This window comes from Leuresthes tenuis, unplaced genomic scaffold (assembly GCF_036924035.1).
Source record: "Leuresthes tenuis unplaced genomic scaffold, fLeuTen1.0.hap1 SCAF_23, whole genome shotgun sequence".
Taxonomy (NCBI): Eukaryota; Metazoa; Chordata; class Actinopteri; order Atheriniformes; family Atherinopsidae; genus Leuresthes; species Leuresthes tenuis.
Window position 1 is genome coordinate 3,510,246 of NW_027325377.1, and position 14,770 is coordinate 3,525,015.

Genomic DNA, 14,770 nt, shown 5'->3' on the forward strand with positions numbered 1-14,770 from the left:
CAGAGTTCTGGAGCCAATTATTCCAGCTGGAAAAGAGAAGGATGCCAGAACGTTACACCCCTGTGACACATTTTTCCCCCCCACTGTAAGTCATGAGATGAACTGAAGTGGACAAACAAATATTTATTATTTTTTTATACAGTGGGATGATTTTTTTTTAAATCCGCTACTTGACTTGACATCATTTTCACGAGAGAAGCAGCTGACATGTTGCTATAATTTGAGATCTCTTCAGAATTATTCTTCGGTGGTTTTAATTCTGAATCATTAACCATCAAGAAACTTCAGAGCGTGAGATTCAGGAGGAGCGCTGTGGTTGTCGTCCTGGTTGTGGAATACTGGACCAGCTGTTTACCCGCACAGAAACTGCGGGTTGCCGGGGAGTTTACCCACCAGGTTACATGTGTTTTGTAGGCTTATCACCGTATTCCTCATGGTGTGCTGTGGGGTATCGGGCCCCTTCTTACAGGCCATCTGGTCCCGATATAACCTGATTGCTCTGTTCATAATCGGCGGTCCTGGTGGCTTCTCTGAGAGGAGACCTCAACAGGCTCAGTTTGCAGCTGGGATGAGAATTATCACCTCAGTCAGAGGCCATGGTCCTCGGTTGGAAAAGGGCAGGTCGCCCTCTGCAGGTTGGGAGTAAGTCGCTGCCTCAGGTGGTTGAGTTTAAGTATCTTACGGTCTTGTTCATGGACTGTATTGACAGGCAGATTGGAGCAGTACAGGTCTGCTTTGGTGAAAAGCAAAGGCAAAGCTTTTGACTTAGTAGTCAATATGTCCCAACCTCCGGCCATGAGCTGTGGGAACTAACCACAGAACCTCTTCTGAAGAGCATCTGGGTTCACCCTTGGGGATGGGGTGAGGAGCTCAGTAATCCACATCAAAAGGAGCCAGTTGAGGTGTTTTTGTGGGTCAGGTGGTTGGATGCCTCTCAGGGGAGGTGTTGTGGACATGTCCCACTGAGAGGAGGGGGCCATGGGGTAGACCCAGAACCCAGTGGAACACCTCGTAGTGTCCCTGAAGAGCAGGAGGTAGAGGCTGGGAGAGGGAAGTTCTGACCCAGATATAAGGCAGGAAATGGATGGATGGTTGGATGGTGAGATGGATGGATGTTGGATGGATGGTTGGTTGGATGGATAGATGTTGGATGGATGGACGGATGGATGGTTGGTTGGTTGGAGGGATGGATGTTGGATGGATGGATGGACAGATGGTTGCTTGGTTGGAGGGATGGATGATGGATGGTTGGAGGGATGGATGGATGGATGGATGGATGTTGGATGGAGGGATGCATGTTGGATGGATGGATGGACGGTTGGTTGGTTGATTGGATGGAGGGATGGATGGAGGGATGGATGTTGGATGGATGGATGGACAGATGGTTGCTTGGTTGGAGGGATGGATGATGGATGGTTGGAGGGATGGATGGATGGATGGATGTTGGATGGAGGGATGAATGTTGGATGGATGGATGGACGGTTGGTTGGTTGGTTGGATGGAGGGATGGATGGAGGGATGTTGGATGGATGGATGGATGGTTGGATGGAGGGATGGATGTTGGATGGATGGATGGACGGATGGTTGGCTGATGGACGGATGGTTGGTTGGTTGGATGGATGGATGGATGGTTGGTTGGAGGGATGGATGTTGGATGGACAGACGGATGGATGGATGTTGGATGGACAGATGGATGACGGATGGATGGATGGACGGTTGGTTGGTTGGATGGAGGGATGGTTGGTTGGTTGGAGGGATGGATGTTGGATGGACAGACGGATGGATGGATGTTGGATGGACAGATGGATGACGGATGGATGGACGGTTGGTTGGTTGGTTGGATGGATGACGGATGGATGGATGGACAGATGGATGGATGGATGGACAGATGGTTGCTTGGTTGGAGGGATGGTTGATGGATGGATGATGGATGGTTGGAGGGATTGATGGATGGATGGATGGATGTTGGATGGAGGGATGAATGTTGGATGGATGGACGGTTGGTTGGTTGGTTGGTTGGATGGAGGGATGGATGGAGGGATGTTGGATGGATGGACGGATGGTTGGATGGAGGGATGGATGTTGGATGGATGGATGGACGGATGGTTGGATGATGGACGGATGGTTGGTTGGTTGGATGGATGGATGGTTGGATGTTGGATGGATGGACGGATGGTTGGAAGGAGGGATGGATGTTGGATGGATGGATGGACGGATGGTTGGATGATGGACGGACAGATGGATGGATGGTTGGATGGAGGGATGGATGGATGGATGGTTGGATGGAGGGATGGATGGATGGATGGACAGATGGTTGGATGATGGACGGATGGTTGGTTGGTTGGATGGATGGATGGATGGATGGTTGGTTGGTTGGTTGGAGGGATGGATGTTGGATGGACAGATGGATGACGGATGGATGGACGGTTGGTTGGTTGGTTGGATGGATGGATGGATGGATGGATGTTGGATGGACAGATGGATGACGGATGGATGGATGGATGGAGGGTTGGATGGAGGGATGGATGTTGGATGGATGGATGGACGGATGGTTGGTTGGTTGGATGGATGGATGGATGGATGGATAGTTGGATGGATGGATGTTGGATGGATGGATGGACGGATGGTTGGATGATGGACGGATGGATGGATGGATGGATGGTTGGATGGACGGATGGATGGAGGGATGGACAGATGGTTGGATGGAGGGATGGATGTTGGATGGATGGATGGACGGATGGTTGGATGATGGACGGATGGATGGTTGGATGGAGGGATGGATGGATGGATGGTTGGATGGACGGATGGATGGAGGGATGGACAGATGGTTGGATGGAGGGATGGACGGATGGTTGGATGATGGACGGATGGACGGATGGATGGCGGGATGGAGGGATGGAGGGATGGATGGATGGATGATGGAGGGATGGATGGTTGGATGGAGGGATGGAGGGATGGATGGATGGATGGTTGGATGGAGGGATGGACGGATGGATGGATGGATGGAGGGATGGAGGGATGGACGGATGGATGGATGGATGGAGGGATGGACAGATGGTTGGATGGAGGGATGGATGTTGGATGGATGGATGGACGGATGGTTGGATGATGGATGGAGGGATGGAGGGATGGAGGGATGGATGGATGGATGGATGGATGATGGACGGATGGATGGTTGGATGGAGGGATGGAGGGATGGATGGATGGATGGTTGGATGGAGGGATGGATGGATGGATGGACGGATGGTTGGATGGATGGATGGACGGATGGTTGGATGATGGAGGGATGGATGGTTGGATGGAGGGATGTATTGACGGATGGTTGGATGGAGGGATGGATGGATGGATGGACGGATGGTTGGATGGAGGGATGGATGTTGGACGGATGGATGGACGGATGGTGGAATGGATGTTGGATGGATGGTTGAATGGATGTTGGATGGTTGGATGGATGTTGGATGGATGTTGGATGGTTGGATGATGTTGGATGGACGGATGGATGGATGTTGGATGGTTGAATGGATGATGGATGGAGGGATGGATGTTGGATGGTTGGATGATGGATGGATGTTGGATGGATGTTGGATGGTTGGACACCACTTTTAGGGACATTCTCATGATTTCAACGTATTTTTAGCTTTTTCTTCTGTTCCAAACCATTGTGCTGGTGTTGCTGTTTAGCTAATTAACATTAACATGGTTAACGATGCCACGTGTCAGTTGACTTTTACTCATTAAAAACCCAGCATAAGACCGGATATTTGTGGACATTTAACGCCCCGAACCTCTGAAATGAATCCAAATAATCACTGCAGAGCACGTCATTACTCCTTTTCTAATACTGCTTATATTCTGAACCTAGAACTGACATTTAACTGAATATTCCCAGATTCATATTAATATTCTCTTATGGAGTCAGACTATTCTTAAATGGGGTATAGCATGAACAGTTTATGTAATCGTGCTCTGTTAAACGTAGCAGCAGTTTATCTGTTTGGTGCTGTAAAGACCTCTGGCTTCTCCCTCTCTGGGTTTTATTAGACTTACATCTTCGGAGCTGTTATCAGCTGAGGGGTGGTGCTGCCACCATGATCGTTCCCTCTGAAGACAAATATGTGTCAGAGCAGATATGCCAACAGGACTATCATTAAATATGAAGATGATGTTCACAGATATGAGGTCGGCCACAGCCTGGTGACTGATCAGTTTGCACAGTGGTCTTACCTCGTAGTGTCCCTGAAGAGCAGGAGGTAGAGGCTGGGAGAGGGAAGTTCTGACCCAGATATAAGGCAGGAAATGGATGGATGGATGGATGGATGGTTGGATGACGGATGGATGGACAGATGGTTGCTTGGTTGGAGGGATGGTTGGATGGATGGATGATGGATGGATGGACAGATGGTTGCTTGGTTGGAGGGATGGTTGGATGGATGGATGATGGATGGTTTGAGGGATTGATGGGTGGATGGACAGATGGATGGACGGATGGATGGTTGGTTGGAGGGATGGATGGATGGATGGATGGACGGTTGGTTGGTTGGATGGAGGGATTGATGGTTGGATGGATGGGTGGATGGATGTTGGATGGATGGATGACGGATGGATGGACAGATGGTTGCTTGGTTGGAGGGATGGTTGGATGGATGGATGGTTGGAGGGATTGATGGGTGGATGGACAGATGGATGGACGGATGGATGGTTGGTTGGAGGGATGGATGGATGGATGGACGGTTGGTTGGTTGGATGGAGGGATGGTTGGAGGGATGGATGGGTGGATGGACAGATGGATGGATGGATGGATGATGGATGGTTGGAGGGATTGATGGTTGGATGGATGGATGTTGGATGAAGGGATGAATGTTGGATGGAGGGATGGTTGGTTGGATGGAGGGATGCAGCAGTTTATCTGTTTGGTGCTGTAAAGACCTCTGGCTTCTCCCTCTCTGGGTTTTATTAGACTTACATCATCGGAGCTGTTATCAGCTGAGGGGTGGTGCTGCCACCATGATCGTTCCCTCTGAAGACAAATATGTGTCAGAGCAGATATGCCAACAGGACTATCATTAAATATGAAGATGATGCTCACAGATATGAGGTCGGCCACAGCCTGGTGACTGATCAGTTTGCACAGTGGTCTTACCTCGTAGTGTCCCTGAAGAGCAGGAGGTAGAGGCTGGGAGAGGGAAGTTCTGACCCAGATATAAGGCAGGAAATGGATGGATGGATGGATGGATGGTTGGTTGGATGGTTGGTTGGATGGATGGATGTTGGATGGATGGACGGATGGATGGTTGGTTGGAGGGATGGATGGATGGACAGATGGATGACGGATGGATGGACAGATGGTTGCTTGGTTGGAGGGATGGTTGGATGGATGGATGGACGGTTGGTTGGTTGGATGGAGGGATGGTTGGAGGGATGGATGGGTGGATGGATGGATGTTGGATGGATGGACGGATGGATGGATGGTTGGAGGGATGGATGGATGGACAGATGGATGACGGATGGATGGACAGATGGTTGCTTGGTTGGAGGGATGGTTGGATGGATGGATGGATGGACGGTTGGTTGGTTGGATGGAGGGATGGTTGGAGGGATGGATGTTGGATGGATGGACAGATGGTTGCTTGGTTGGAGGGATGGTTGGATGGATGGATGGACGGTTGGTTGGTTGGTTGGATGGATGGATGTTGGATGGATGGACGGATGGATGGATGGTTGGATGGTTGGTTGGATGGATGGATGTTGGATGGATGGACAGATGGTTGCTTGGTTGGAGGGATGGTTGGATGGATGGATGGACGGTTGGTTGGTTGGATGGAGGGATGGTTGGAGGGATGGATGGGTGGATGGATGGATGTTGGATGGATGGACGGATGGATGGATGGTTGGATGGATGGATGTTGGATGGATGGATGTTGGATGGTTGGATGGAGGGATGGATGGTTGGATGGACGGTTGGTTGGTTGGATGGAGGGATGGTTGGAGGGATGGATGGGTGGATGATGGATGGTTGGAGGGATTGATGGTTGGATGGATGGATGTTGGATGAAGGGATGAATGTTGGATGGAGGGATGGTTGGTTGGATGGAGGGATGCAGCAGTTTATCTGTTTGGTGCTGTAAAGACCTCTGGCTTCTCCCTCTCTGGGTTTTATTAGACTTACATCATCGGAGCTGTTATCAGCTGAGGGGTGGTGCTGCCACCATGATCGTTCCCTCTGAAGACAAATATGTGTCAGAGCAGATATGCCAACAGGACTATCATTAAATATGAAGATGATGCTCACAGATATGAGGTCGGCCACAGCCTGGTGACTGATCAGTTTGCACAGTGGTCTTACCTCGTAGTGTCCCTGAAGAGCAGGAGGTAGAGGCTGGGAGAGGGAAGTTCTGACCCAGATATAAGGCAGGAAATGGATGGATGGATGGATGGATGGTTGGTTGGATGGATGGATGGATGTTGGATGGATGGACGGATGGATGGTTGGTTGGAGGGATGGATGGATGGACAGATGGATGACGGATGGATGGACAGATGGTTGCTTGGTTGGAGGGATGGTTGGATGGATGGATGGACGGTTGGTTGGTTGGATGGAGGGATGGTTGGAGGGATGGATGGGTGGATGGATGGATGTTGGATGGATGGACGGATGGATGGATGGTTGGAGGGATGGATGGATGGACAGATGGATGACGGATGGATGGACAGATGGTTGCTTGGTTGGAGGGATGGTTGGATGGATGGATGGACGGTTGGTTGGTTGGATGGAGGGATGGTTGGAGGGATGGATGGACGGTTGGTTGGTTGGATGGAGGGATGGTTGGAGGGATGGATGGGTGGATGGATGGATGTTGGATGGATGGACGGATGGATGGATGGTTGGATGGTTGGTTGGATGGATGGATGTTGGATGGATGGACAGATGGTTGCTTGGTTGGAGGGATGGTTGGATGGATGGATGGACGGTTGGTTGGTTGGATGGAGGGATGGTTGGAGGGATGGATGGGTGGATGGATGGATGTTGGATGGATGGACGGATGGATGGATGGTTGGATGGATGGATGTTGGATGGATGGATGTTGGATGGTTGGATGGAGGGATGCAGCAGTTTATCTGTTTGGTGTTGTAAAGACCTCTGGCTTCTCCCTCTCTGGGTTTTATTAGACTTACATCATCGGAGCTGTTATCAGCTGAGGGGTGGTGCTGCCACCATGATCGTTCCCTCTGAAGACAAATATGTGTCAGAGCAGATATGCCAACAGGACTATCATTAAATATGAAGATGATGCTCACAGATATGAGGTCGGCCACAGCCTGGTGACTGATCAGTGGTCCACTTAAATACATTAGAAACTGAAAACATCTGCATTAACTGTGATAAAACTGTGATATAAGGTCGAAACTATTGGGTTTGTGCAGACTTCAACTATCCAAGGACCGTTATTCAGCTTAATTTGAAGCAAATTGTGAATCTGTGTGTGAAAAGGCTCTCCAGCCTCTGTGTGTTTCAGAAAGCTTGCATCCTTTGGCACTGATTTCACCATAATGTCTTTTTTTGGGGTGTCATGGTTTGGTCAGACATCTTTAAAAGAGAAGAACTCCTTCACCTGATTGTTACACAGTCTAGTCATGTGACTGGTGAGCAACAGCAGTTCCCAGACAGCTGCAGATACATTTTAAACGATGACTCTAAGCTTCTTGAAGCTTATCTGCACACTTGTTTTAATTCTTTGTCATTTTTTTTTATTGGTTTTGATTGAACAGATTCTTTATTTGTTGTTATCCGCTGACCCTTTTCATGGTTTACTGTTCTTTAATTGTTTTTATAGATTTAAATGTTTATCATTGGAGGCGTTTTAACATGTTTTATCAGATTTTATGTTGCTGTGTGCATGTTATCTCTCTGCTGTTTGTACAAATATAGTGACCTGATAAAATGAAACGATGAAATCTATCCGGTTCCCCATGAAAAGCAGAGGATATGGCAAATTAAACCCCCCTGAATGTCTGTCTGCAGCAGTCTTTAGATTTTACTGTTATGCTTTTGCTCAACATAGGTTGTTATAAGGAGCTCTATGAATAAACTTGACCTCGAGCAGCTCAGATTTCTGTTAAAATTGAAACTTAAAAGTTACATAAAAACACTTATTCAGACACGATTAGTTTAATGTCTGAATCCAGACAGCAGAGCCAGTGTTCCTACTTGAGGGCAGTTTAGTCCTGTTTGAATATTCACCGCTGATTTAAAGCTGATATTGTGAATCTAGAGCTGACATGACAGATTAGGCCTGATATTCCCACATCAGTTGGAGTTCTGAGCGTTAATCTCCCTGTACATCCTCAGTATGCATCTGACACACCCAATACAGGCCAGTATTCCCAGTCTACAACAGTCCAGTCCCAGTATGAATATCCTAAAAGTAAATGCTGACATGTTGGAGGCTGATGAGTTTTACATGGAAGCAAACAGCTAAACGCCAGCCTCCACCCACCAGGGGGTGCTGCAGGAAGAAGTGTGCTATTAAACTTTGTCTTTTCTTCCTCAGGGATTTGAACTACAACAACCTGGATGAGTTTCCCACGGCCATCCGCTCACTCAGCCACCTCAAGGAGCTGTGAGTGTGAACTGTTTATCTGCCGCAGACAGGACCAGCTCAGGTTCCCCTCTGTAGTGAAATCACGTTAGAAACTCTGTGCTGAAAGGTATTTAAATCATTAAAGTTGGTCACTTATTCACAGAATGGGCCCCATTTTATGCAGTAGCAGAGGGAAGCTTCTCTTTAAAGGAAGTAGGGAGTTTACAGCGAGGAATCGGTAAGGAAGGAACCGAAGGAAGCGGAGAAAACTCATTCATTTTATCTTCCTGTGTAGCGGTTTCCACAGCAACAACATCCAGTCTATTCCAGAGCACGCCTTCACTGGGAACCCATCGCTGATCACCATGTAGGTACCACCGAATACCGATCCAACTGACCTCAGGCGGTTATGTAACCCTTGTTCTGTCAGTGATTTATTGATAAGCCAGTTTGGACGGATGTTAGTCTGTTTTAAGCTGAATAACTTCTGACAGAACTGAGGGCTTCAGCTGAAAGTATGAATTACTTCAGTTATTGGTAAGTTTTCTAAGCGTCTTCAGGATGAAAACGTCTTGTTGCAGTAGTTGGACATTTTCAGTGATGAAAGGAGTATTTATCTTTATTTAGAAATAAAAACAGTGAGACGATGCTTTCAGAAACCTCCAGTTTTTTATTTTTCTTGCTTAAAACTTCCTGATAATTCAGGAAGAAGTGTGTTGTGATACCAGAGGTTTGTCCTCTAAATGTAAAGAAAAGACGATCTCATTCCAGAGCTCAGTAAACAGAAATCCAGTCAGTTTCTGGTGTGTCAGCGTGTGGTTTCACTTTCTTAAGGTTAGCACAGTAAAAGCCAGTGAACCAGAGAGTGTGATGCTGTTTGAGATGATGAACACGCTTCTGTTTGTGCTTCACAGATTCTTTTATGACAATCCGATCCAGTTTGTGGGACGCTCTGCCTTCCAGAACCTCCCGGAGCTCCGGACGCTGTGAGGAACACACACTTTAGTATCATTAAGCTTCTGGGTTAGCTTCTGAAAACTGTTCTGAGCTAAATGAAGGTGATTGCCTGGATCTGATTTGTTTAAACTGGTTACCAGTGGAGACTAAACACGCCCTCCTCCTAATCCGCACCCCGCTGTTTCATCTGTTCTTCCCTAAACGGACCATGAGTCATAAAATTAACATCATGCCGTAATAATTAAATTGTGAAAATACTCTCTGAGATCATCAGAGTGACCTTTAGCACCCCAAAGTGTTTGGGCCGGCTGGCTTTTTGGGTTTTTACATTACGGGCCGCTAAATCTCCAGGCCTGAGGGAGGAGTTAGATGTGACTGTTTTTTTTATTATGACATTGGTTCAGTGTTGTTTTCTGTAACGTTTCTGACTTCCAGGGATGTTGTGGGTCAAATGATGCCCTCTCCTCTCGTATTTAGGCGTCCATTTTTTGTAGTTTTCAGTAGAGTTTCCTACAGAAAGTTGCGTTATTTGGAATTACTTCAGATCATTTTGACTACCAGAGGAAGGCTCAAAGTCGCTGTAACTATGCCATGAAAATAAAGGCGTGTGCCTCTGAGTTTCCTTTTGATATTTAATGAATAAATCAATGAAATGATGTGATCTTGTATGTTATCGAGTGGCAGCATTCGTCTCTCAGACTCCACTGAATTTCAGAGCTTTGCTTTCACTCATAGATGGAAACTAAAGGTCAGTCCGAGGTCACTTGGTATTTAGCCTGATCCTCGTTAAATCAGGTGCTAATTACACGAAGAATGCAACCAGGCAGGATATTTTCTGTTTCCTCCACATAAATCTGCTTTTCTCAGCTTGAACTCGGTCTTGTGTTTCTCTCAGATCTCTGAATGGAGCTGCAGAACTCACCGAGTTTCCAGATCTGACAGGAACCAAAAGTCTGGAGAGCCTGTAAGACACACACACACACACAGAGGAATGCTTCATATCTGAGCATGTTTGCTGTTGTAGCCAACATCAGTGTGTGTTTTGAGAGCTGAACCTCAAATCAGGCTGCTGTTATTAATACGCTGCAGTTATTATTCTATCTGACAGGCTGTAACTTTGTTTTTCTGCAGCTCAGCCTGAAATTAAAACCCTTCTTTCTCCTTGTTGTGACCCAGATTTCCATGTCATAATAAACACCTTCTCTCTGTTTATTTTCCTGTATTTTTCCATTTAAACTTATTTCTGAAGGCAGTGTGTGTGTTCAACAGTAACCTCACGCTGAACCAGTAGGTGGAAATAAAAACTCCAACCAAACAAACCGCCCCACATTCTTCCACTCGCTGCCTTTAAAATGACCCTCCCAGTGTTACACCCCCTGACATCCTGTTTCATCCAGTGACCTCAAATTCTGCACATAACTGCCTTTGTTTAATCACACATTCCCATATTACTGTTTAGTTTTCTAACTAGCAGCAACACAGAAGAATCTACACAGTTTTTAATCATGTGTGACTCACATGCTCTGTTTCAGATACTCGTATAAATGAGTCATTGCACGTTAATCATCTTAAAATTACCAGAACACCGCCTAGTACAATCTACAAGCCGGGCTCCAATAAAGCTGGAAAAATACGATGAAAACAGAGTGCAATGATTTAGAAATCTCATAAACCAGTATTTTATTCACATAAACTTAAGCTCGTCTTGCGTTTGATGTTAACAACATATCTAAAAGAAGTTGGAAAAGGGCAACAAAATGCTGGAAAAGTAAGTGGGAAAACAAAAGGAAACATGCAGCAACTAATTAGGTTCATTGGCAAGAGGTCGGTGGCATATAAAAAGAGCACCTGAGAGAGGCAAAGTCTCTCAGGACTGAAGATGGGCTGAAGTTCAGCAATCTGCGCAGTTTCTGCAAATTGTTTCAGAAGAAAGTTCCTCAATTTAAAACTGAGAAGATTTAAAATATTCCATCATCTATAGAATATAATAACATCGAACAGCTGACCATCAGATGCAGCTTAAAGCTCCATCAGATGCAGGTTAAAGCTCCATCAGATGCAGGTTAAAGCTCCATCAGATGCAGGTTAAAGCTCCATCAGATGCAGGTTAAAGCTCCATCAGATGCAGCTTAAAGCTCCATCAGATGGAGGTTAAAGCTCCATCAGATGCAGGTTAAAGCTCCGTCAGATGCAGGTTAAAGCTCCATCAGATGCAGCTTAAAGCTCCATCAGATGGAGGTTAAAGCTCCATCAGATGGAGGTTAAAGCTCCATCAGATGCAGCTTAAAGCTCCATCAGATGCAGCTTAAAGCTCCATCAGATGCAGGTTAAAGCTCCATCAGATGCAGCTTAAAGCTCCATCAGATGCAGCTTAAAGCTCCATCAGACGCAGCTTAAAGCTCCATCAGACGCAGCTTAAAGCTCCATCAGATGCAGCTTAAAGCTCCATCAGACGCAGCTTAAAGCTCCATCAGACGCAGGTTAAAGCTCCGTCAGATGCAGCTTAAAGCTCCGTCAGATGCAGGTTAAAGCTCCATCAGATGCAGGTTAAAGCTCCGTCAGATGCAGGTTAAAGCTCCATCAGATGCAGGTTAAAGCTCCGTCAGACGCAGGTTAAAGCTCCATCAGATGCAGGTTAAAGCTCCATCAGATGCAGCTTAAAGCTCCATCAGATGCAGGTTAAAGCTCCATCAGATGCAGGTTAAAGCTCCATCAGATGCAGCTTAAAGCTCCGTCAGATGCAGGTTAAAGCTCCATCAGATGCAGGTTAAAGCTCCATCAGACGCAGCTTAAAGCTCCATCAGACGCAGCTTAAAGCTCCATCAGACGCAGCTTAAAGCTCCATCAGACGCAGCTTAAAGCTCCATCAGACGCAGGTTAAAGCTCCGTCAGATGCAGGTTAAAGCTCCATCAGATGCAGGTTAAAGCTCCGTCAGATGCAGGTTAAAGCTCCATCAGATGCAGGTTAAAGCTCCGTCAGACGCAGGTTAAAGCTCCGTCAGATGCAGCTTAAAGCTCCGTCAGATGCAGGTTAAAGCTCCGTCAGACGCAGGTTAAAGCTCCGTCAGATGCAGCTTAAAGCTCCATCAGACGCAGCTTAAAGCTCCATCAGATGCAGGTTAAAGCTCCATCAGACGCAGCTTAAAGCTCCATCAGACGCAGCTTAAAGCTCCATCAGACGCAGGTTAAAGCTCCGTCAGATGCAGCTTAAAGCTCCGTCAGATGCAGGTTAAAGCTCCATCAGATGCAGGTTAAAGCTCCGTCAGATGCAGGTTAAAGCTCCATCAGATGCAGGTTAAAGCTCCGTCAGACGCAGGTTAAAGCTCCGTCAGATGCAGCTTAAAGCTCCGTCAGATGCAGGTTAAAGCTCCATCAGATGCAGGTTAAAGCTCCGTCAGATGCAGGTTAAAGCTCCATCAGATGCAGGTTAAAGCTCCGTCAGATGCAGGTTAAAGCTCCATCAGATGCAGGTTAAAGCTCCATCAGATGCAGCTTAAAGCTCCGTCAGATGCAGCTTAAAGCTCCATCAGATGCAGCTTAAAGCTCCGTCAGATGCAGGTTAAAGCTCCATCAGATGCAGGTTAAAGCTCCATCAGATGCAGGTTAAAGCTCCGTCAGATGCAGGTTAAAGCTCCATCAGATGCAGGTTAAAGCTCCATCAGATGCAGGTTAAAGCTCCATCAGATGCAGGTTAAAGCTCCATCAGATGCAGCTTAAAGCTCCGTCAGATGCAGCTTAAAGCTCCATTAGATGCAGGTTAAAGCTCCATCAGATGCAGCTTAAAGCTCCATCAGATGCAGGTTAAAGCTCCATCAGATGCAGGTTAAAGCTCCATCAGATGCAGGTTAAAGCTCCATCAGATGCAGGTTAAAGCTCCATCAGATGCAGCTTAAAGCTCCGTCAGATGCAGGTTAAAGCTCCTTCAGATGCAGGTTAAAGCTCCATCAGACGCAGCTTAAAGCTCCGTCAGATGCAGGTTAAAGCTCCATCAGATGCAGGTTAAAGCTCCGTCAGAAGCAGGTTAAAGTTCCATCAGATGCAGGTTAAAGCTCCATCAGATGCAGCTTAAAGCTCCATCAGATGCAGCTTAAAGCTCCATCAGATGCAGGTTAAAGCTCCATCAGATGCAGCTTAAAGCTCCATCAGATGCAGGTTAAAGCTCCATCAGATGCAGGTTAAAGCTCCATCAGATGCAGCTTAAAGCTCCATCAGATGCAGGTTGAAGCTCCATCAGATGCAGGTTAAAGCTCCATCAGATGCAGGTTAAAGCTCCATCAGGTGCAGGTTAAAGCTCCATCAGATGCAGGTTAAAGCTCCATCAGATGCAGGTTAAAGCTCCATCAGATGCAGGTTAAAGCTCCATCAGATGCAGGTTAAAGCTCCATCAGATGCAGGTTAAAGCTCCATCAGACGCAGCTTAAAGCTCCGTCAGATGCAGGTTAAAGCTCCATCAGATGCAGGTTAAAGCTCCGTCAGAAGCAGGTTAAAGCTCCATCAGATGCAGGTTAAAGCTCCATCAGATGCAGCTTAAAGCTCCATCAGATGCAGGTTAAAGCTCCATCAGATGCAGGTTAAAGCTCCGTCAGATGCAGGTTAAAGCTCCATCAGATGCAGGTTAAAGCTCCATCAGATGCAGGTTAAAGCTCCATCAGATGCAGGTTAAAGCTCCATCAGATGCAGGTTAAAGCTCCATCAGATGCAGGTTAAAGCTCCATCAGATGCAGGTTAAAGCTCCATCAGATGCAGGTTAAAGCTCCATCAGATGCAGGTTAAAGCTCCATCAGACGCAGCTTAAAGCTCCATCAGACGCAGGTTAAAGCTCCGTCAGAAGCAGGTTAAAGCTCCGTCAGATGCAGGTTAAAGCTCCATCAGATGCAGGTTAAAGCTCCATCAGATGCAGCTTAAAGCTCCATCAGATGCAGGTTAAAGCTCCATCAGATGCAGGTTAAAGCTCCATCAGATGCAGGTTAAAGCTCCATCAGATGCAGGTTAAAGCTCCGTCAGATGCAGGTTAAAGCTCCGTCAGATGCAGGTTAAAGCTCCATCAGATGCAGGTTAAAGCTCCGTCAGATGCAGGTTAAAGCTCCGTCAGATGCAGGTTAAAGCTCCGTCAGATGCAGGTTAAAGCTCCGTCAGATGCAGGTTAAAGCTCCATCAGATGCAGCTTAAAGCTCCATCAGATGCAGGTTAAAGCTCCTTCAGATGCAGGTTAAAGCTCCGTCAGATGCAGGTTA

At 46.9% G+C, this 14,770-nt stretch overlaps 1 protein-coding gene across 2 annotated transcripts in view; it reads left to right on the plus strand.

Moving 5' to 3' along the window:
• Positions 1 to 14,770, plus strand: part of LOC140283100 (leucine-rich repeat-containing G-protein coupled receptor 5-like) — a 60,851-nt gene that overhangs the window by 32,897 nt on the left and 13,184 nt on the right. For both annotated transcript variants that reach the window (XM_072377753.1, XM_072377754.1), the window contains exons 7-10: positions 8,550 to 8,618; positions 8,875 to 8,946; positions 9,494 to 9,565; positions 10,432 to 10,500. In XM_072377753.1, the coding sequence (XP_072233854.1) occupies positions 8,550 to 8,618; positions 8,875 to 8,946; positions 9,494 to 9,565; positions 10,432 to 10,500 (282 nt within the window). The remainder of the gene's footprint in view (positions 1 to 8,549; positions 8,619 to 8,874; positions 8,947 to 9,493; positions 9,566 to 10,431; positions 10,501 to 14,770) is intronic.